The following is a 24024-nucleotide window of genomic DNA, read 5'->3' on the forward strand; positions in this document are numbered from 1 at the left end:
AAAAAATGAGGCAGCATGTTATTCTGAAGTTACTTGTTTTGTTAGGAGGAAAAAAAAAAATCCTTCCAGAGTCAGGATTTATTTTCAGAGTGAAAATTTAATTGGGTTTAAATCTCCTGTTGGGAGAAACTGGTATCAAAGTTTTGAGATAAGCTTGAAATGGAAATAATATGCTAAATGTGAGTTCAAAATGCAGAAACAGTCTAGAGAGACTTGTTGCAAGCAGTTGATATGAAATAAGATTAGGGATACTAGCTGACCAAAAGGTTTATATTCCCTAAGTATGACACAGCTGATGACAATACCACAATATTAGTTTGCACTAACAGTAGTATCCAAACGGCTAAAATATTTACATCATAGCACTTGGAGTTACTCAAGTCACATCTGCAGTACTGATCTGCATCCACATCACTGTCAAATGGCTTCACAGCAACTGTTTAGAACATGATAGGAAACCATCCTATCAAATTGGGAACAAACAAAATCAGAGTAACTTGGTAGAGTTAGCCCAGAAAAGACAGGACACATATAATTAAATACATTTTATATTGAACATCTGAGAAATCTTTTCGGATAAAACAATTTAAAGCTAATATATTTTAGATCAACTGCTAAAGTTTGAGAGATGGCTACATTAACAGTAGGAATAAAAAGGGAAAAATACTGAGGTTTTTTTCTCTTTTCCCTCACTGTATTATATTTTAACTTTTGGTATCTTTAGTTTTGACATTTTAAAATAAAAATTATGAACGTAATAGTTTTGAGCTTTGAGATACACGCAAGAAATTTTATTTCCCTCTGCAAAGACTTTATTTTTAATAAGGATTTTGGTATGTCTATATGTCCTTTATCTCTAAAAGACAACTTTTTTCTGTTACAATTAATATAAATTTGTAATAATAAATGGTTAACATAATTTTGCTTCAACGTAAACTTTGCTACAAAGAATTGGTTCTGTTAAGAAAAGCAGGGTAGCTTAGTCATCAGGATGGTTTGACATTTTCCTCCAATGCTAATAACTCCTTTCCCAAGGCAAGAAAACTACTTTAATTGTCTCTGTGCTTAGCAGCAATGATGCCTGGCCAGTATACCAAGTAAAACTGCTTGTGCAACTCTTACCTTGGCTAAAAATAAAAACCAAGACAACAAATTTCACCCCCTAAAAGTGCATTTACATGAACTCTCAAGAAACTATCTACACAGGTATTAGAAGTTCTATTTCGGGCTAGAGCCAATGAGCAATTTTTAAAAAGAGCAATTTTTCTCATCTATTAAGTATTTCATCAGAAAATTCCTCAGCATAAAGGAAGGACAGTGTATTACCTGATCATACTATTTACAAGTAACAGGACTTTGTGGATGTGGGTTTAAGAGAGAAATTTTTCAAGTGATGCAATAAAGCACTTGATTTTTTAAAATCCAAATTATGATAAAGTAGACTCAACTGGGTAAGTCTTGTAGAGTGAAGAACTCCCCATATCCAATGCTGTAGAACAAGAAGGAGCAGCTCCAACTACACTTTTAGGAGATGAATTTGCTGACATGGCCATAGTTCTTTCTATGCAACAGAGAAAAGAGCTTCTTTGTGGGAAGTGCATCACGTTTCCCTACACCATCCCATAGCACCCTAGAAGGGCACAGAAAAGATTGTAGCTTACTATTAAAGGCCAGTAACCATATCTTGACTTTTAATTAACCAATGATCAGCAAATATGCTTTGATCATTGACTAGAAAAAGACTAGAAGAAGTAAATAAAATCACCAAGGTAATTAATTTTAGTACCTAGTGCTAATCTTATTAAATACCTATCAGAAATATTCTGAACAAATGTAACTCATTTTTAACGTTACATATTACTGAATACTATGGATATACCATAATCCACTCTAACTATTCATACCATAATATATTCTATTCTCTGATTTTAGGAACTTGGATTGTTTCCATGTTTTTGCCACTATAAATATTATCACAGTAAACAATTTTATACATTTCTTTAAAAGGAAGTATCCTGAATAGTTCTGAGTCCCCAAACCACTTAAAAATAAACTTTTAAAGGAAGTTCAAAATAATCTTCCCATCCCAATATCCCAACACCATGCAAACTGGGGGCATCACAATTATAAAATGCCATTTTAATATGTACTGGTTGTTGTACAATTTTTTTACTGAAAATAATTTAGTATCTGCTTCTTTGTAAGAATTCTGAAAAGGCATTTTACTGACACTAGCAGTTTTGGGAAATATAGTTTTTATAATCTTTCCTTATATAATCTATTTAATAAGTGTCCTTTTCATTACTGATATGTTTCTACTCCAGAAACAGATTTAAAACTCTGGGCTTTTGAAAGCATTTAAAATATTAAATCAGATACAGTATATTTTAATAATTTCATTTTATTTATGATTAAAAAGAAACTGAGCTAAGACAAATTTTATCATTGATACAATTAAGCAGCTGATTTTCTGAAGCACCAAACTGTGTAAAGGGGTAGTAGCTAAAACCACCTTTCCAGTTTTTGTGATTATATATGAAATCATCTGTCATCAGACAAGGAAAACATAGGTTATATAAGACCATAACAATTCCTCCCTCTAATCTGTAAAGATATAATGGAGTAAAATACCCTTGGCAGGGTCGGGGGAAAGGGGTATCAAAAAATAATTCTTGCATCACTTATGTGTCATTAAAGGAAACTCTGGGCTTCCCTTCTAACATTAGTTTTCATAAAACTTCCACATGTAAGTTCCCTAGGCACAATACAGAAATAAGTTCTGAATTTTCATACAGCTGAGATAAAATAAGAAATAGGTATGTATAACAAATATTACCTCTGGTTTAGAATGGAGGGTTGTTCTATGTTCCATCCACCTCCATTTCCAGTGAGCATGGTAACTTGTTTTGTCAACTTATTTGAAATGTCTTCACATTTGTTCATAAGCCTTATAACTACATCCCTTTCTTGGATCAGTGTTTTACAATGCCATATCAAATCTTCTGATAAGCCATTAGTTTTGGACATCTTTGTGAACTATGGCATAAAAAGAAAAATAATTTAACAGTTCAGATCTAATAAATAAAAATCCAGTATCAATTTCTTTCTTTATGAGGAAAAGACAATTTGTTCATTGAATATTTTACTAATGACCTTAATCAAGTGCTAAGAGAACCTGTTTCTTTCTTCATGTCTATATTTGAATTTCCATGTTTCTCTTTGATAAATCCTACTGTCACCTCCAACTCACCATGCTGAAATAAGACATATCTTTCTCCCCCAAAATGCACAATCTCAAGCTAGTTATTACTTTGAACCTAGTGGATGTTCTCTTATAGGAGAAACTCTAAAGTGATGTTTAACATCTCCTATCAAATTTTGTTTTCAAAATCTCAGATTCGCCTTCATTACCAAAAGTAATAGTATTGTATAATTGCATACCTGATATCTTGCCCCATTTTCATCACTTTCCCTGCCTATGACATATTACTATATGATTAATCCTCCTAAAATATACTTTTCCCTATCTATCATCAAAGTACCACCCCTCGAGCTTTCAAAACTCCAACTATTATTTGTCACTTAAATTTTGTTCCTAAACTGAGACTATTGCTTGGAAAAATATCGCATGAATCAAAAGTTAACCATGACCAATCAGTAATTTGGTAAAACTTTTTTAAAAAGTCAATTTCAATACATATATGCTTGTATAAATGGCTTTCTGTGAAAGCTCAAAGAATTTCTTTCAAAAATGTATTTGCATTTTTTTCTAAAGAAGACACTGAATACTTCATCATGTAAAAGCTGTAAAAGAATTAGAATTTTTCTATGTAGATAGTTGAAAAGAATATCCTGAAGAACATTATAAAAAAATATTTTTAGTGAAGAATAACAGAAAGCCCACAGCTGTCTACAAAGCTAACAACCTGGCTGGACAAAAAGAAATGTCCCACAATCCAGAAATGAATAAAGGAAACTAGAGTAAAACTACATGTTAAAACTACACGATTTTGATTCATGTCATCTTATTTACTCAGCATATTCCTATTTACAATAAGAATCACATGAACAACTCTAAATAATTCCTGTGATCACAGTATATTTAAGTTCACAGAAAAGCTAAAATAATAGAAATACAAGATATACTATGATAATTTAATTAAAATGTGTTTATAATATGCACTTCTCACATCTAACATAGAAAAAGTTGGAAAGAAAATTTCCAATCTATTCTGAAGCCATGTTATTATTGTACTGCAGGATTAAAAAACACAACAACTTAGCACTTCACAAAATGGCACTGTGAAATACAAAGTTATTTGCATACTACTTTACATTTTCACATGGACAATATTAATAATCACAATATGATCTCCCATTTTGTGCTTTCCAAGGAAAGGATTTACACATAAACAGCAGGGTATATTAGAATAAGTGCCATGAAGATTTTAAGGAGGTTCTAATAGAATTTCTAATTAAGGGGCACCTGGGTGGCTCAGTGGGTTAAGCATCTTAATTTCGGCTCAGGTCATGATCTTACGGTTGGGTGCGTTTGGTGAGTTCGGGCCCCACATACGGCTCTGTGCTGACAGCCTGGAGCCTGGAGCCTGCTTCGGATTCTGTGTCTCCCTCTCTCTCTGCCCCTCCCCCACTCACACTCTGTCTCTCTCAAAAATAAATAAAACATTAAAAAAATTTTAAAAAAAAGAACTTTTAATTAAAATATATTTTATTGGGGCACCAGGGTGGTTCAGTAGGTTGAGCCATGGACTCTTGGTTTAGCTCAGGTCATGCTCTCACGTTGGTGGGATGGAGCCCCAGCATTGAGCCCCAACATGGAGCCTGCTGAGATTCTCACTCTGCCCCTCCCCACTGCTTGTGCGAGTATATGTACTCTCTCTCAAAAAAACCAAAACAACAAAAAAGGAATATATTTTTATTTTTTAAAGTTTATTTGGAGAGAGAGAGAAAGCATGTGCACACCAAGAGGGAGGGGGCAGAGAAAGAGGGAGAGGGAGAATCCCAAAGCAGGCTCTAAGCTCAGCGTGGAGCCTGATGCAGGCCGATCCTGCCACTGTTAGATCATGATCTTAGCCAAACCAAGTGTCTGTCACTCACCTGATTAAGCCACCCAGGTGCCCCAATTAAATATATTTTTAAAGGAACCCCAAAACTATAGGCCTAAAACCAATCTCATGTCTTTTGTGGGTGTGTGTGAGTGTATATGTTTATGATGTGTATGTCTGTGAGAGAACAAGAATAACCAGGAAATAAAGAACATATATTGTGTGCCTTGTATGGTCTAGAAACTACTAGATGTCTTTTATTCACTCACTCATTAAATCCTCACAATAACTCCAGATCAATCCACCAATTCTGGATGAATAAACCAAGGTACAATTTCCAAGGTCACACAGTACAATAAGATTCCAAAGTCCATACTGTTTTCTTTTCACTACAATTAGTACCTCCCAAATTAAAAAAAAAAAAAAAAAAAAAAAAAGACCTTTTAAAAGTTTAAAAAAACAAAACATTTTTTTTTGTAAACAACTACCATTTACTGCTCTCTAATTTTTTGGCAAATATTAGCTTAGCTGGTGAAGGTACCTGGCATGTAGACACAGTCCCTATCTTCATGTGGTTTATAGTCATTGAGAAAGATATGCAACCAATAATTTTAAGTGTAATAACTGGTATTATGAGGGAAAGTACAAAACTCCATGGGCACTTTTCTCATAGAGACTAATATAATCTAGGACCTAGAAAATTCTTCCAGACTAATAAGGCCAGAAATAAGAAAGAACTACATTGGCCCAAAGAAGATCAATTCAATTACGTCAGAATCTAGAGAAGAAATAAACTAACATTACAAAAAAGAAACAGCCAGATATACACTGTATCTGGTTAAACTATACCATGGAAGCAGAAGGAGAAAAATCCAGACTGGGAAACTGTAGAAAAAATGATCCAGTTCCTTCACCAAAGATATTATAGGAAAAGAAAGAAAGATAGATGAGTGGGGGACCTACAGATTAAAAGAGAATTAAAAGACTGATATCAATGGGGTCCTGAGTGGCTCAGTCAGCACAGAGCCCACTTTGGACCCTTGGTCCCCTTCTCTCTGCTTGTGCTTTCCCAAAAATAAATATTAAAAAAAAAACAAAAAAAAAGACTGATATCAAACAATCTCAGCAGGTAGACCTTATTTAATGGATTCTAATTCAAAATTACTTAACAAAAAAACTTACACCATTTATGAGAAACAAAATTTGAACACTGAATGCAGACATTTTCTTTTTGGATATTTCCTAACATTAAGGAATTATTGATGATTTTTATTAGATGTGACAATGTAGTTAGTTTTGTTTAGGGAAAATATCTTTTTTGAGATATATATTTAGATTTTTATGGATAAAATGAATTCTGAGATTTGCTTCAAAATAATATGAGATGGAAGAAAGTGGATGAGGATATAGATGAAACAAGATCAGGTATCAGCCAGGAACTGAAGCTGCTGCTGAGGACATGGGGCTTTGCTACCTTATTCTAATATTTTATGTTTGAAATTCTTGTAGAGGAAATCGAGGAGAGTGCAAAAGGTAACTCTTACTTCAAGCTGCATCAGTTTGATTGGTTACTGAGATTTTTAAATGAGCTTGACATTTTGGTTACTTTTGAAGTCAAAATTTCAAAATTTACCTCCCTTGGGACTTCCTACTGTCCCTACCTCTCCTCCCATTTAAGCCAACCAACATCGGAGATGGTCCAAATTTTGTTGCCAGTTTAGAATTTAAATCTATCCAGTAATGTACGTTGTCCATGAATGTAAAACATCAGATTTTCAAGGAAAAGGTTTCACTGAAAGATGAAATTGTCAGGATTTGGTTCAGTTATGAGTAACAGTAAATCCAAAACACTAAGCGTTTAAATACAACAAGTTTATTTCTCTCTCATGTAAACGAAGACCTGTGGAAACACTTCAGATCCGGTATGATGGTTCCCAAGTCAAGGATTTTTCTACTTTGTTGCTTCATATCCTCAATACGTGGGGTTCCTACTATCATACTGACATCTCAGTCAACAGGAAGAAGGGATCCTGTAAGGGCACTTTCCAAAAGTCATAATATACTTCTGCTTACATCCCATTGGACAGACCTTTGTCAAATTACCACAAAGGGAGGCTGAAAAAAATGTCATCTTAATATATTGTGGGTACTGTAACCAGCCATAAATCTGTTTAAAAGCCTCGAGGCAGCTTAAAGTACAGAAAGAAAAACTGTTCTTGATCCAAAAACGTTGCATTTGATATGGCTATAACTGATATGGAGGATAAGCAGAAAACAACAGTTTCTTAGCATTTCACTAGAAATACATACAACACTTCCAGAGCAAAATATTGTGGATCTCTACAGCTAACATTTTCTAAGAACCAGAATTCAGTTGAATGGGCATTTATTTAACCCTTAGACTTCCCAAAGGTCAGTACCATAATTACACCCAACTTACAAATGAAGAAATGTAGAATAAGAACTTGCTATAGGTCAGATAAATATTAGAAATGTCACAACTGGGACTCAAAATCAGGCGATCTAGCACCACTATATTATTCCCCCACCTGTTACCTCCTAGTATGTACTCACAAAACCAAGAGAATAAAGAGGCATGCATGAGATTCAGGAAGAAGAGATCCAACACACGAGACAACAAGGATTCCTCTGGATGTCAGGGAAATAACATACCAAGGTCACAGCTGAATAGCGGGCCTATAATCCAACCAGTCTAAACCAGAGCAGGTCTTAAGATTCCAGATGAGACTTTTTTTAAATGGAATACCTGAAGTGTCTAAAACTGAGGGGAAATTTAGACAGCTGGGAAAGTTTGAAATAATAAATATAGAGAAAACTGGACAAAGTAAAACCAAGACCACTATTACCTAGAGAAAACAAAATGCTAAGCAAGGAAAAAAAAGTAATCATGTAATATACTACATGGCTAAGAAAGGCATTTACAAAGTCATAATGTAGATACTAAAAAATGATCTTCAAAATTATATTAACTTAAATAAATCTCAATACGTAATTCCATAATATCTTTATTAATGGTGTGTGTGTGAGAGAGACAGAGACAGAGAGAGAGACAGAGAGAGAGAGACAGAGAGAGAGAGAGATGGAGAGATGAAGAGAAAGTGAGAGATGGAGAGATGAAGAGAAAGAGAGAGAGAGATGAGCTGGCACTTAGGGAAATGTATAAGAACACTCTACTGTTAAATTACTGTTTCCTGAAGACAAAAGGCATGTTAATAATCCTATAAAATACTTCACCAAAATACCTCACCACAAAAGGCTTTAAGAAATGCAGAGACTCTGTAAATGCAGGATCTACTAGTAAATCTACAGTTATTGATGAGCATAGACAATATGGTCCTATTTACATAATATGAAATATACAAATGGGTGCACAAATAAGATGCTCAACAAAGCCTTAAGTGGTGGGCATCTTTGGTAGAATTTTGGCTAACCTGACCTTCTTTGTTCTTGCAGGTACTGTTTTAGACAAAGAAAAATTATTCCTCCAAAAAATATGATAAAGCTATTTTTTTCAGGTGGAAGAAAGGGGGGAAAAGCAATTCCTACTTGCTGGATAATTATGTGGAAAAAAAAAAAAAAAAAGAACCTCAATATGGCCCTGATTACCACCTCTTTGATTAAAAGACTCAAGTATCACTTCGGGGACTTTTTTCTTTTAAAAAGCCACATACTGAAGTACCTCTCTCCTGCCACAGTGTGTCACTCTTACAATACAAGTATCTTTTAATTTCTACAAGAAGGGGGGGATGGTTTAAGGCCAGATTTAACTCCCTACCTAAGAAGTAACATTTTTGAGGACAGAGTCCTAATCTTATTCACTGCTACAAATACCTGGCAGCAGCTGACAAAGTACTCAAAATGCATTTATAATACACTTTATAAATGTTTGTCAAACTTATGCAAATAAAAATAAAGCCGGAATACAGTCATCCTAAACATAATTTATTGAAAATGACCCTATAAGGAAGGAAGGAACAGGCATTACCATGCTTTAAGTGACAAACTTAAGCAGACATTTTATAATAACCACCGGGAAAACAAAGCAGAAAAGAAAACCTGTGGTCCGAGTTACCAGCAGTTGAGAACAGTATAATGAGCATGAAGTGCTTTGGCATGAACTAAAACCTGGGTTGCATGGTTAGCGATCAAGGAAAACTGCATCTACACTGACCTAAATGTTAAGGAAGAACAGATGCATATATGAAGTTTTAAGGTGAGTTATTCATGAATGAGTTACTCAGGTATCTTCCTTTGGTCAGCACACATTACTATTCAGATTAAGGTATAAAAGATGCAAAATAATAAGATTATCACAGACAACAGTCCCCACTATACTCTGCACAAGACTAGACACAAACTCAGTAAGTGGTTGGTGAACTGATGCCATCAAATGTGTGAAATATGACAATTAAAATACCAATTTTACCACATTAACAGCATGTTTTAAACTGACATTGGCTTGCTGTATTTCCAAAGTCTATTCTTACAATAAACACATCCTTTCAGAAAAACAGAAAACTTACGAAGAAACCTGGCAAACAATAAATTCTGGTTCAAAGAAAACAGGCATAAAGCTGCGAACATAAACACCCTTGTAAACAGTGCACTTATTTTGTTACACAAATTCTCATGTAAAAATAAGGGTGACTAGAATATCTTACATTTAATGTTTAAAAAGTGTAATTCTGACAAGAAAGCCATAATGATGTACTTTCCACATTTTGTTTTAAAAGGCACTGCTAACCTAATTTTCACAAATTGTTTTTCTAATAAGGCAATGAAACAGTAATGATTACATTTAATCTACCAATGTTGTAGACTTGTTTTAACAAAAATGATAATTAAAACATGTGTACTTGATTTGTTGGCTCAGTTTGCCTTTTTAAATGAAATACTAATGACTCTTAAAACTTCTCACAAATTCCCCAATCCTTAAGACTAAATAGCTTCAACAATAATGTTAAGAGTTCACATGCTATAAAGTAGTAAATCATATATACAACTTTTTAGTACCGTGTACGTAATATTAACTTTATCTTTGATGATTTTAAGATACAAAATTGCTCCCTAAATCAGTCACATTCAAAATTCTAAAATGACTGGAAGTAGAAGCTTAAAAGTTCCACGCAAATTAAAATTCAAAGCTCATATACATGGATGTGCCAATGTTAACTGTTCATTTCCAAAAACTCTTCATTTACCTACGTTTTTCAGGACAGCAAAGTCCTGTTTTTGCTGAAATAGCAGGTTTACTTTGTAACTGTTACATAAAATAACCAACATTTAGCTAAATGGCTAGCAACTAAATACCGTCTTTGCATTCAATTTCTAGAGAGGAGGCAAGATGCAACAGGGGGTTTAAAAAGGTAATGCATAATCTACAAAAAATTCATGTTGAGACTAATTTAAACTATGCCGATTAATTAGTGGGGGAAATATGCTTTCTACATGTTAACTTGAATATTTTTGAAAGCATCTGGCACATATAAGTCCGGTATAATTTACTTTAACTGTAAGATATTTGGGCAAGTAGTTACAGTTACTAAATACACTGGTTGCAGATAATTGCATTCCTTATGAAATAAATTAGAATCCCAACAAGCCCAAGCAGCTGACTCTGCAATAACACAGGAGACCATTAAAGATTAAAAGAAAGAAGAAAAGGAAGAAAAGAAGAACAAGAAAGCCCTTCAGCAAATACTTCAACAAATAATCACTCAGGCAAAGCCGAACAAGTTTTGAAAGGGCCTGCTTTGACAGATGTTCTCTGGAAAAGCAAAGGCTGCAGGCAAAACGAGTGGCTTTATTTATTTTATTTTTTTAAGCTACGAAGTACTAGCAATATTGTTTCTTTATTTTTCAAATATCTTAACTTTTTAAAAAATGCTTTCTAGAACCACTGTTCAGGGACCCTCCCACACTGCCACTTTTAAAGACACTAAGGGAACTTAGCTCTTACAGATTTGTCACAAGTATAAAATTAATCACAAAAGCAACTTTCCTCCCAAAGATAGAGCACGAAACTTCCTTAAAACTTATAAAGCTTCGAGAGGCAGCTGATCTTCTAAAGCTGTAAAAAACCATCCACAGTGTTTTCACAGCAGGGCCTATATATACAATTCATGATATAAAAGCCCCCATTCTCACAAAAGTCAAGGCAAAATTTAAGACAGAGTTCTTCTATTCCTCTGTATGAGTAAGATTTGCTGACTGCTGACACTTACAAAACTCAAAATACAGGTATTTTGGATAACATTTGTTTATAGATCAAATTCCATAAAATGATCATGCAAAGTGTACTTACCAGTTGCTTATGCCTTCCCTTCACCTAACGCCTGAATTCTAGGCTTCACACACTATCTTTCCAATAAAAAACGCTTGCAGCCTGCTACACTCCATAAAATGGCCGTGTTGTTTAACCAAGAAAAACATGTTAGAGATTGAGCTGTCACTTTTAAAAGAAAAAGAAAATAAACAATTGCTTCTTTTGAGGTGAAGCATAAAACACTGAGGCTGGTATTTGAATCATGGAGCTCCCCTGGACGTTGCTATTGCTCTTCAAGTAGCTGTAGTAAAATTTCTGCCACATTCTTGCTTTCTGCATGGAGTCTCAGCAGTAACAGATCAGAACAGGCTAGCAAACGACTCCTTCCTAAATGTAAGCTCTAATTTCTTCTTCTGCAGTGAAATGAACCAAGTTTCTATGCAAAAGAATGAGTGACAGTATGCCCAGCCAATCAGCTTGGGTTTTTTCAGGAAAATCACCCCTTAATTCATTCAAAATTAGGTCATATGACACTATTTGAAATACTATTGGCTTACAATGAAAGTAATGTTTGACTCTACACAGGATGAGGCGACCCATCTATGCTTCCCTGGGCTGAAGACACCTTGACTATAAAAGGTACTGTGAATTAAACACACACACACACATATATATATGTACACACACACACACACATACACACAGACAGGGGAAAAAAAAGTAATGTAGCCTTACCAGAGCTTCCCAACTATTAAAGGGCCGGAGTTCAGTTATCTTCTGAGCCTTTTTCTGAGAACACTGAGGAATCAAAGTTAGTTCACCAATTGAAGCATCTTGAAGAAAGTGAAGAATTTTACCCTTATAGCCATCCTCCATCACTTCTTCACCACTACTGTAGTCCTCATCTAGTGAGCTGCCGACATCAGAACCCGAATCATATTCAGAGTCTTCAATAACTCTCTTAGGATTAAATACATTTTTTTTACGTTTCTTATTAAAACCATTTTGTGGTTTCATGGAACATTTCTGTTTCAGTTTTGTTTTAGCTGAATTTTTAGGATAATTCTGACTTCTTGAAGAAGCTTCTTTTCCATTTGGAAATTCACTTTGTGAAGCATACTGCATATCTATATAGGTAGACAAAAATAATTAAATTAGAAAGATATAAATACAAGCCTTCAAGTAAGATAAAAAAATATCTAAACATGATATTGTCATTTTGAATACAGAATTCAACTATAATTTATTAAATCTTGATATACTTTAAAGAGAAATGCTAAAGTAGAATCTGAAGTCGTACAATGAGCTGAAATAATTAGTTTAAAAAAATAGGTGGTAAGTTTTAAAAAACCGAATATAAACCCCCATTTCCTAACAAAGGTCCTGAGAATATAAATGGCAGCTGCACATTCACAAGATATCCCCAATGTTACTTAGCAGCCCCATCTCTATGCCAACACTGATGGGTATAGCAAAAACAATGTTCACCCTAAATTAAAACCATTCCTATTATATTAATGTTCCATTGCCATCTCCACCTATTTAAATATATCATTACTGAAAGGCACTGCTACTTTTTCGCTGGTTTATCCATCGTATTCCATAGATTTCTAAGATGTCTGTGATTGAAGAGGTTCTGTTAGCTCTTACCAGTTAGCCTATAACACGTTAGTTTACTGTTTAGGATGTTTGTTCTACTGAGTCAAAGAACTTTCAGACTTACACATTATTATACATTCATTCTGGTGCATATGTCAAAAAAAGGAAAAATAAATTGGATAAAGTATTCCTTAAATTCTCCACATTCACAATCTATCTCTTTTGAATCATTCTTCAGACTCAGAACTGGTGATTTCGTGGCTTCCTTCTTTCCGCAGACTATCAATTCTCTGTGCCATCAAGAGCACCCATACTAGGGTATTTCTTAGAAGACTTCATTAAAAAATGAAAACAAAAAACCCCAATGCCACTGTACTGGCCTTTTTAAACTGGCTTTGAAATTATGAAGAGCTGATCTAACTGATTATTGCTTAAGGATGTGAATAAACATTCAGCCCTTGTCCACCACTTCTCTACTGTTTGGTTCTGAAAGTTAAAAGTGCTCCAATACTGGTTTAGGGACTTTCTTCCATGCCAGTGATATTCGTCTTTTAGGTTTCTGATAGTGGTGCACTTTTGATATTCATGTAAGGGCAGGCTAGGACACCTATATTTCAGTGATTATAAAACACAAGCAATCATACGATCCATCCTGAGATGTTAAAATATTAAAAAGATGTTTCTTTTATGCTCAAAAATACATGGCAATTTAAAAGTAGTCCTATTTAAAAAAAAAGTTAGCTAAACAGAAAAAAATATTTTCTATTTCATTTTATAGTGCCATTAACATATGGAAACTACTCATTTAAAAACTTTTTACATCATTATTTCCAGTATCTTTTGCAATCCCATTCACTGCTTATTAGCTCATAGGTTTACCATTTTCTTATATACCAAAATACAGAATAAAATGGGAAGTATGTGCTTTCTATGACAAAGGAGCTAGTTACCTTGGTCTTCTGCAAACACTTTTAAAGATTCTAAAGCTTCTGTGTACATCCATTCATGTTCCTTGAGTACTTCCCTTAGTTCCTAGAAATAAGTCATTGATCTTTTTGTTAAAAATCTAAAATTAGCAACTTGTAGAACTTGTATACTCTTCTAAAAATAAGTCAATCACTTAAAAATTCATATCTGATTATTTCACACCTGTTTTCATGCTGCTTTACAGATACTTTCTGTGTATATGTACTTGGGTGAATACGTAAGTCTTCAAAGGAAAAGCAGTTTGACTTTTTCTGCATTTCTCCTCTCCCTATGAAGTGCTCTGAAAACTTGAGGATCAAAAAAGCTGCTCAAACTTTAACATGCAGTTAGGCTTTTACAAACTGCCAACTTCAAAACATATAGTTTCAACACATGTAAAGAACAAACAGAACAAGATTTTGCATTTAGCTCATCAAAATACTACCTGTGCATATACCTGAATAAAATAATGCAAGTGTAAATGTATTCTAAATGTTAAACAAATAATGTGCTTCCACATACATTTATGTGATTAAACAGAGGCACTTTTACCAGTGGCATGCTTGGCTCTGAAATTCTTCTTACTATTTAACAAGTAAAACAAAGCTTATGGAATATTAAAGTACCAAGATGTAATATTACACTTTAAAATTCTTTTCTGGGGGTGGGATGCCTCAGTAGTTTAGTCAGTTGAGCTGAGCAACTGACTCTCGATTGTGGCTCAGGTCACGATCCCAGGATGGTGGGATACAGCCCTGCATCGGGCTCTGTAACGAGTGTGGAGCATGCCTAAGATTCTCTCTTTCCTTCCCGCTGCCCCTCTCCCTGGCTCACCACTCACACATGTGTGCTCTCTCTTTCTCTAAAAAAAAATAGAAATTAAAACAAAATAAGTAAATTTCTTTTTTTTTTTTAAGTTTATTTATTTATTTTTTTAGTAATCTCTACACCAAGAGTGAGGCTCAAATCTACGACCCTGAGATCAGGAGTTGGACCTACTTCTGACTGAGCCAGCCAGATGCCCCGACACTTTAAAATTCTTTTTTTTTTTTTTTTTTAAGTTTCTTTGCTTATTTTTTGAGAGAGAGAGAGAGAGTGAGCAAGCGAGCAGGGGATGGGCAGAGAGAGAGGGAGGGAGACACTCTCAAGCAGGATCCACACTGTCAGTGCAGAGCCTGACATGGGCCTCAAACTCACCAAACTGTGAGACCATGACCTGAGCAGAGATCAAGAGTCACATGCTTACCCGACTGAGCCACTCAGCCACCCCTTTAAAATTCTTAATGAGAAATTTAAAGGACAAGAATATGAAAAAAGCGAACAGCTAACTTGGTTTTCTAAATATTCACATTTCATACAGGAGTTACAACTGTTACGGTTATGTTTGTTATTATTATGGCTGTTATGCTGATACAGTTAACAATGTGAGGAATTAACAAGTAGTATAAAAGTATTTTATAATACTGATAAAAAAGAGTATTTAATTAGAAAAATGTAAAATGCATCTTGAGATTTTACACAGCTGATCGCAAACACTATTTTGTTTCAAACATTTAATACACACTGATTAAATCTTTTCATGACTACCCACCTGTTTATCAAAATTGGGAAATTCCTTTTGCAATTTCAATACAATACTTTCTTGTTTTTCCCAATTACTGCTAGATTCTGCAGACTCATTTGATTCTTCTCCCTAATGGGGGAGAAAAAAACAATTAAGGAGATCACCTATAACGTTAAGTCTTAAGACAATTACGTTTATATTTTGACTTGATTTGGAACTTACCACATTCAGTTAAGAATCCAAAAATGTTTCTTTCTGTTCTTGTGAAAACTGACAAATTTATATCTTTAAGGGTAAAGAATATTGCTGCTTTAAGATCACAAAATGCAAGACCCTGACTGCATATCCAGTAACTCACACTTCATACAGTATTCGAAATAAATCTGCTAAAAGACTAGAATGTTCCTCAAATTACTCTAAATAATTCAGGTATACTGAAGTCTCTCCAACCTAATGGCAAGTAAAAGAAAATGACTCAAATATCTCAGCTATGCTCACAATTTTATACCTTCCTACAAATTTCAAATACTGAGAGAAAAAAGTTACTTTTACTTCAGTGTTGATTTATAGAATGGCTCAAATATTAATTGTTCAGCCACAATATAAAAGTAACACAATGATAGAAACTTATGTGAAACCAAAACATTAATCTGGGAATAATTAGTGTTACTCATATAATCACTTTCTTCTTTTGTCACTTAACTTCACTTAAAAAAATGGTTAAAATTCCACATTTAAGCAAAAAAAAAGATTCTTGGGGTCATGCTTAGGAAAAGTCTTATATTTTAGTCAATCAAAAATCATTTACCTAACTCTGCTTAGAACTGTACCACATGCTACACAAATAAGATCTAGAAAAACAGTCTCATGCTTTCTTTTACCTCCTTCCTTATCCAACAATTGTTAGGTTTTTTTTTTCACTACCCAAAGTACAAATACTAAAAATTGTGAGTGATACCTCTCTTGCACACAGAAATGTGACAAAGTTCCACACGGCAGGGACATATACCTATGTAGTCCAGTGGTTACACCAGTGACACAAAGAGTTTGGGCCTAAATCTGTCTCAGTGGGCTATAGGGTTATGAGTTAATCCTGTGGTTATTTTTCCTGTTCCAGAATACAGAGTTGGAACAGGCATATTTAGGACTGGCAGTAATCTCATGTTAGCTCCTTGGCCCAGAGAGTAAGGGCCATTCTCACAGGAAAGAGACAAATTCAAGTCCCTAAAACTGAGGAGGGGTAAATGGAAGAAGAAGAAAGAGGAAGAGAAGTACAAGTAGAATCAGCCACAGCAGCAATACCATGTTACTGAAGGAACTGCAGAAACTGGTATCACCATCCCATCCCAATGTACTGTGGCTCCTTGGCTTATACAAAAGCTGGGTGATGGGTTTTGGAGAATTATTTTAGTTATCATAAACATAGAGGTGATAACCCCCATTGTAGCAGTTACTATACCAGATATGGTATTTTTAATGGAGCAAATCAGTATAACCGTGCAGTTAAAATCTATCATGCTTCTTCACCTACTGCCCCATCCCAATTAGAAAGAACAAGCAAAAGCAATTTGTTTTCATCTGGGAAGGGTCAGGGATAGATATACCTTCACAGTCTTCAGGGGTCTCCTGCTCTTTCATAATATAGTACTCTAGGACTTATGGTTTTGCACAGTCCACAGAATATCACTTTAATCACCTACACTGAAGACATCACTAACTGGACTTGGTAAGCAGGAAGCATGGGTACCTCAGGAAGACACATGCAGGCCAAAGAATAGGAAATAACCGCCCCCTCCCCCCCAATTCTGGGAATCACCACACCACTTTCATGAATTTTATGGGGGTGTCTAATCTGGGGCATGCTGCAAATGCCGTTCAGAAAAAAAAAAAAAAGGAAACAGAAAAGGTACATATTGTCTAACTTTAAAAAGGAGCAGAACAATCGGTCGGGATCGGCCTCTTTGTTTAATCTGTTTATGAACTAGCTCTCTTAACACTGTCAGTTATGAATGAGGCCAAGATTGAGAAGGTTCTGCAGCAGGTCCAGGATACACTACAAGGTGCTCTGTCACTTGGGCGTCACGACCAAGTAGATGCAATGATTCTCAAAGAATCTGTGGCTAATAAGGATGCTGTATGAAGTCTCTAAAAGCTCCAATCACAAGAAAATCAATATAATATATGCCATTTCCAAAATTACTGCACTGTGCAAAATCAGGAAAATAAAAAATTAGTGTTTCAGAAAAATCATGTAAGAGGCACAACATTCAAAAACTTCATCAGTGACACATTAAAAAAAGAGGAAGGATCCTTGAAACAGGATAGCACAATTTCACACACATTAAATGGCTAAGAAATGCATAAATACCACAATAAATGTAAACTGAAGCTTGCCTGGGAGTATTAGCACTGGAAGGACTGCTTGTGAATTACTGTGAAGTGGTAGAAAAAAGGTTATCTGAAAATGAACAAATTTCTTAACGCCAGCTATGGAACAGCACGGCTCACTGTCCTTGTGTTATCTCTGCTATACTGGCTGAAAATATAAATGATAAATTATAAAATAAATACATTTCTGCTCCTTTGCTAGCCTCCTCCTCTCATACTAATGCTGTCTGTAAGGTTCTAAATGCAACTGGATGCTAGGACTCTTACTGTATTCAGTACTAAAACCAGTATCTTCAAACCAGCACAACTGTTTTCAGTAACACTTAAAGCATCTGACAACCTGATGTGTTAAGCTGTCATGGTATATATAGCCTTTTAGTCTTCACCATCATTATCATGATTACCTTCTGTATCCACATGGCTATCAGGGGCAAATTACTACAAGAGTTCTGTGGCTAGATCATCAGCGGGACCCTATCTCTTCAACATCTCCACTTTTTACTTTCTCAAATGCAACCTTCTTTCCTCAATCAACACACCTTTTTCTGAGTTTTAAAAATTTCTCTGTAAGAATCAAATCTTTCAAAATTGCAAATCAAGGTAAGGAGAGTTTTCCACCACACATAATACAAATGCTCTTATCACTCCAGGTTTTTACAATGGTACTAATGAAATTCTGATGTTACATCTATTCCAAAATTCTATAACCAAATCTGCATTCTCACTTTCAATAACAGCAATTAGTGTCTTAAATACTCACTTTAAACAATAAGCCATAAATGCTGTAATCATAAATTTATCACAAGGCTATCTCAGGTGGTGTTTTGAGGAAAAAGAAGGAAAAAAACGGGGCTGAGTTCAGTTTTTGTAGAGAGAGAGGCTTGATGCACTAGAAGAGGTTTTAAGTCTTTTCGTTTTTGTTTTTGCAAAAATCCTCTTACAACAGAGAATTAAGTAAAAGTATCACTGCAGATTTGGGCACTCCACCCATTTTCCCTGTACCAGTAGTGAACTCTAAGACTGACTTACTTCTTTTAAAAGGCATAGAGTAGGGGCGCCTGGGTGGCGCAGTCGGTTAAGCGTCCGACTTCAGCCAGGTCACGATCTCGCGGTCCGGGAGTTCGAGCCCCGCGTCAGGCTCTGGGCTGATGGCTCAGAGCCTGGAGCCTGTTTCCGATTCTGTGTCTCCCTCTCTCTCTGACCCTCCCCCGTTCATGCTCTGTCTCTCCCTGTCCCAAAAATAAATAAACGTTGAAAAAAAAAAAAAAATTTTAAAAGGCATAGTGTAGTTTGGCCAGTGATAAACTACTGCTGGTTTCAGCTCTGAGTCTCTATCTGGCACTAGTAGTGAATATCACAGTAATGCTATGTTTCAAAATCTTAATTCCTGTTTTCCGTTTTTCAGATTTGGGATCTGTGAGGCATGCATTCATAACAAATATCTGTTTCGCGAAATTTGAGTTTAATTCAATGTATAGTTGCTTTCTTCGGTTTACTTCTGTATTACAGCTGAAAAATTCTTTTGCAGCTTTCCCATCTGCACTCATGGCTTTGTGTGACACCCGATGGCTTAGGAATTTGTAGCACTATTTGCAGCTACTAAAGCAACCACTACGGGCACCAAAAGAAGCTACTTCCACAGTACACACTTATTTTCTTAAAAAAAAAGATCTATACGGAAAAGGTTGTTCCTGACTTTTTTCACTTTTGTCTTTAATTCAGATGCTCAACAATCTTTCCTTTTCTTCTATTTCTTTACGCCTTTCTTTATGACTTCCCAATATTTGATGACAGTCCAGCCATATTATTTTGGGGCACTGTCTCTGATGCTCCACAATGTGGATTCCTTTATGCCTGTGGCTGAGGATACAGCACATGTTCTCATTCCTTCCCAAACATTTATTTCAAGCTTTTCCTCAATACTTAAACCTTCTTATATGTACTACCTGATATTTTTTAATGAAATTGCTTAATATGTTTGGGATGTTGAATGGGTGTTTTTCTAATAGAAAAGTTCACCAATGTGAAAGAATAGCAAAACACAGCCTTGTGGGAAAATAAGCATGGTGAATTGAGGCAGCCAGTACATGTCTGGGGTGTGTGCATTTTATGTAATCTATGTGGCTCAGTGCAGCTGGGTGCAGTGTTCTGTGTTCACCTAGTACTTCTCACGAACACTGCACATAAATAACATAAAATTTAGGTTATATTAAAATTGCTGTTTAATGTATTTACTGCACTGGCACAAATTCACATTTTAAAAGCAGAAGGGACTTGGGGCACGTGGGTGTCTCAGTTAAGCGTCCGACTTCAGCTCAGTTCATGTCATGGTTTGTGAGTTCAAGCCCGGTGTCTGGCTCTGTGCTGACACCTCAGAGCCTGAAGCCTGTTTCAGATTCTGTGTCTCCCTTTGTCTCTGTCCCTCCCCTGCTCATGCTGTCTGCCTGCCTGTCTCTCTCTCAAATAAATAAATAAATAAACATTAAAAAAAAAAAAAGATTTAATAAAAGCAGAAGGGAATGATGTCTTTTTGTGAAAAAATCGTTGGCTTGAAAGGGAGTCCTGATAGGAACAGAACGGTTGATCATGGCACATCAAGTGACCATGAGACTCGAGTTGTTATGTGATCTGGTTATCTGACCCACCAACCTTAAAACTGAGTATGAAGAGCAGCAACTCATCATTAAGTGAAAATGGGAGATTTGAAACTGAACTTGAGCAGGCTCAGGAGGAACAGATAAGCTGCCTCTGCAGCTGTCCCAGGCTCCCACGGTACCTACTTCTGCTTTACTCTGCCCCTCCTTCAAACAGGATTTATGGCATTTGGGGAATTCTTTACAATCAGATAAAGTGAGGGGAAAATCTTGAACTTGGTTTTCAAAGAGTTCACATACCATTAGAAGAAGCCCAAAGTGAAGTAAACAAACAACTGAGGTTAAATGATTTAGCCTCATTTAAGAAAGGTTTGGGCAGTATATCTTACCATCCACTTTGTATAAAAAGAGGTGGCCAGGGGTAGAGAGCTATGATATATGATGGACAGGAGCTAAGGAAGAGAATAAGAATAGAAGACTGGTGACCAGAAGTCTGGGAAAGAGGTGCACCGTTGAACTTCTCAGGAGTTTTTCTGAAAACAGAATGCAAGAGCAACAGTTTTCCTTAGGAGTGTTCATCAAAGTGCATCTACTATAGAGGAAATTTTGAGTAATGAGGAAGACAACATGATCTATTTTGTGAACACCAATAACAACACAGCCACTTGAATGCTTGATCACTGGGTCTATAAACAAATGGCCATGGAAACAGGAATAGAGGCTGTGTATACAGATCAACAAGATGGTCCCACACCAAGATTTATCTGATTACTGTTACCAACAAATATTTAACCTGCCAAGAGCACAGGCCAACAAGGAGTTCCGACAATAGCACCATTCTTTGGGAGAGTCAGTCAATTGTCTGGAGGCAAGTTGATTACACTGGACCCCTTTCATCATGGAAAGGACAGTAACAGAAATCTACTCTAAGATGCCTTTCCTATCTACCTGCTTCTGGCAATACAGTTGTGGGTTGAACTGTGTCCCTCCAAAATTCATGTGATAAATAACACCCTAGCACCTCAGAATGTGTTTATTTGGAGATAGGGTCTTTACTGACATAATGAAGTTAAAATTAGGGTGAACCCTATCTACCAACTGGTATCCTTACAAAAAAGGGGAAATTTACAGATAGACATGTCAACAAAGAACATGCAATGTGACAATGAAGGCAAGGATCTACAAGCCAAGGAATGGCAAAGTTCCAGCGTACCATCAGGAACAAAAAGAAATGGAAAGCCTTCAGAAGAAAATCAACCCTTCTGACACACTAGCTTCCAGAACTGTGAGACAATACATTTCAGTTGGTTAAGCCACCCAGTTTGTGCTGCTGTGTTATGGAACCCATAAGCAACTAACATATACATAGATATATAGAAAACCTAACTGAGGGGCGCCTGGGTAGCTCAGCTGGTTAAGTGTCTGACTTTGGCTCAGGTCATGATCTCGCAGTTCAACAGTTCAAGCTCTGAGTTAGGCTCTATGCTGACAGCTCGGAGCCTGGAGCTCACTTCGGACTCTGTGTCTCCCTCTCTCTCTGTTCCTCCCCTGCTCATGCTCTGTCTCTTTCTCTCAAAGATAAACATTAAAAAAAAAAACTTTTTAAATAAATAAATAAAAAATAAACCTAATTCACACACTACACTAATGATACCACAGTGTTCCTGACCAGGTCACTAAGAAAAGTGCATCAATGAATTTGTCTAGTGATTTCACCACATGCCTCAAAACCTACCACAGAACAGTGGTATCGCTTATAGAGCATGAACTTATAGAGAACGCCTAAGACCGATGTGTTGTTCAACAGGATGTACAAGCAAAGTAAATGCTCTGAATCACCAATCAATTTGATGCTGTTTCCCCCATAACTGTTATATATAGATTTGTAAACTAAAATGTAGGCCTAGTCTCTTATACTACAGCTACTCCCCATACCTAAAACCCAATCACAGAATTTTTAACTTCCCATCAGTATTAGTTCGCAAGAAAAGAATGCTTCCGTGGAGGGACATAACAATTATCCCATTAAATTAGGGTCGAGATTGCTACCTTGCTACTTTGGGCTTCTTATACCATTAAGTCACAGGTAAAAAGACAAAATAAAACAAGTTACTATACTGGTCGGGGGTGACGGATTTTGATTACCAAAAAGAAACTGTGTTGTCTTGAATGCAGACAGGGAGGACTATGTCTGGTTTCACTGGGAGGCCTCAGTAGTCCTATTCTTTTTTTTTTTTTTTTAATTTTTTTTTTTTCAACGTTTATTTATTTTTGGGACAGAGAGAGACAGAGCATGAACGGGGGAGGGGCAGAGAGAGAGGGAGACACAGAATTGGAAGCAGGCTCCAGGCTCCGAGCCATCAGCCCAGAGCCCGACGCGGGGCTCGAACTCACGGACCGCGAGATCATGACCTGGCTGAAGTCGGACGCTTAACCGACTGCGCCACCCAGGCGCCCCAGTCCTATTCTTAAAGCAAAAGTTAATGGAAAAATATAGAGTAACCCAATAAAAGCATAACCATAATTATTTTTAGATAAGCAGTTTTAAGTTATCAAAGAGGTCATCTGGAAGAATTATAATTAGTTGTCACACTGGGGAGGAGGAAATGGTGCTGGTTCAACCATATATTAAAAGTCTATTTTCAGAGTGCCTGGGAGGCTCAGTTGGTTAAGAGTCCAACTCTTGGTTTTGGCTCAGGTCATGATCACAGGGCTTGTGAGTTCAAGCACCATGTCAGGCTCTGCACTAACAGCAGAGCCTGCTTGGGATTCTCTCTCTGCGCCCCACCCCTGCCCCCACCCGTCCCCTGCTCACACTCTCTTTCTCTCACAAAATAAATATTTGGAAAAAAAACCACAACAGTATATTTCTCCCCAAAGTTACTTTATCATGCCACTAGAATACTAAAAAAAAAAAAAAAAAAATCTTAACATTTATTCATTTTCAAGAGACAGAATGTGAGTGGGGGAGGGGCAGAGAGGGAGGGAGACACAGAATCTGAAACAGGCTCCAGGCTCCGAGCTGTTAGCACCGAGCCCAATGCGGGGCTTGAACTCACAGACTGCGAGATCATGACCCAAGCTGAAGTCGGACCCAGTGAGCCATCCAGGCACCCCCTAGAATATTTTTAATAATTAATTTTATAACTCAGAGATAAGCAATTATACTGGATACATTAAAAAGAAAGCAAAACAGTCCTAAATGAAATGCAAACCCAGTTTGATTTGGTTGTGAGAGAGAAGTCTAATTCATTTAGATGCATTTAGATCTGATATTCACAGATTCAACACATTCTGTGTCTAACAGCTGATTTTGGTATTTCAATTCAAAGGTAACTTACGTGATCCAGTCTTTTCTTTTTTATAGACTGATCATCATTAAACTCATCTTCCTCATATGGCTCTGAAGAAGAAGATAATTTTCTTTTCCTGGGTCCACCACCTTCTAAAACGGAGATGAACGATCAAAGTTTGCACAAGTATTGTAAGAATCATTAATGTAAAACAAAGGTAAAAAAGTTATTATAATGAACACGTGCAGATCGTTCTCTTGACATCAGG

The 24024-nt window shown here is 36.1% G+C and overlaps 1 protein-coding gene across 5 annotated transcripts in view; it reads right to left on the minus strand.

Moving 5' to 3' along the window:
• The window catches only part of SMARCAD1 (SNF2 related chromatin remodeling ATPase with DExD box 1), an 80447-nt gene that overhangs the window by 23525 nt on the left and 32898 nt on the right, over positions 1-24024 (minus strand). For 3 of the 5 annotated variants that reach the window (XM_040478310.1, XM_040478328.1, XM_040478319.1), the window contains exons 6-10: positions 23805-23908; positions 15509-15610; positions 13902-13983; positions 12088-12479; positions 2837-3036 (exon numbers count right to left, since the gene is read on the minus strand). In XM_040478310.1, coding sequence (XP_040334244.1) covers positions 2837-3036; positions 12088-12479; positions 13902-13983; positions 15509-15610; positions 23805-23908 — 880 coding nt within the window. Of the gene's footprint in view, positions 1-2836; positions 3037-11391; positions 11773-12087; positions 12480-13901; positions 13984-15508; positions 15611-23804; positions 23909-24024 lie in introns of those variants that run through there. The other 2 variants (XM_040478338.1, XM_040478347.1) reach the window with 2 other exon arrangements.

The sequence above is a fragment of the Herpailurus yagouaroundi genome, unplaced genomic scaffold (assembly GCF_014898765.1).
Source record: "Herpailurus yagouaroundi ecotype Mexico unplaced genomic scaffold, PumYag 28, whole genome shotgun sequence".
Classification (NCBI taxonomy): domain Eukaryota; kingdom Metazoa; phylum Chordata; class Mammalia; order Carnivora; family Felidae; genus Herpailurus; species Herpailurus yagouaroundi.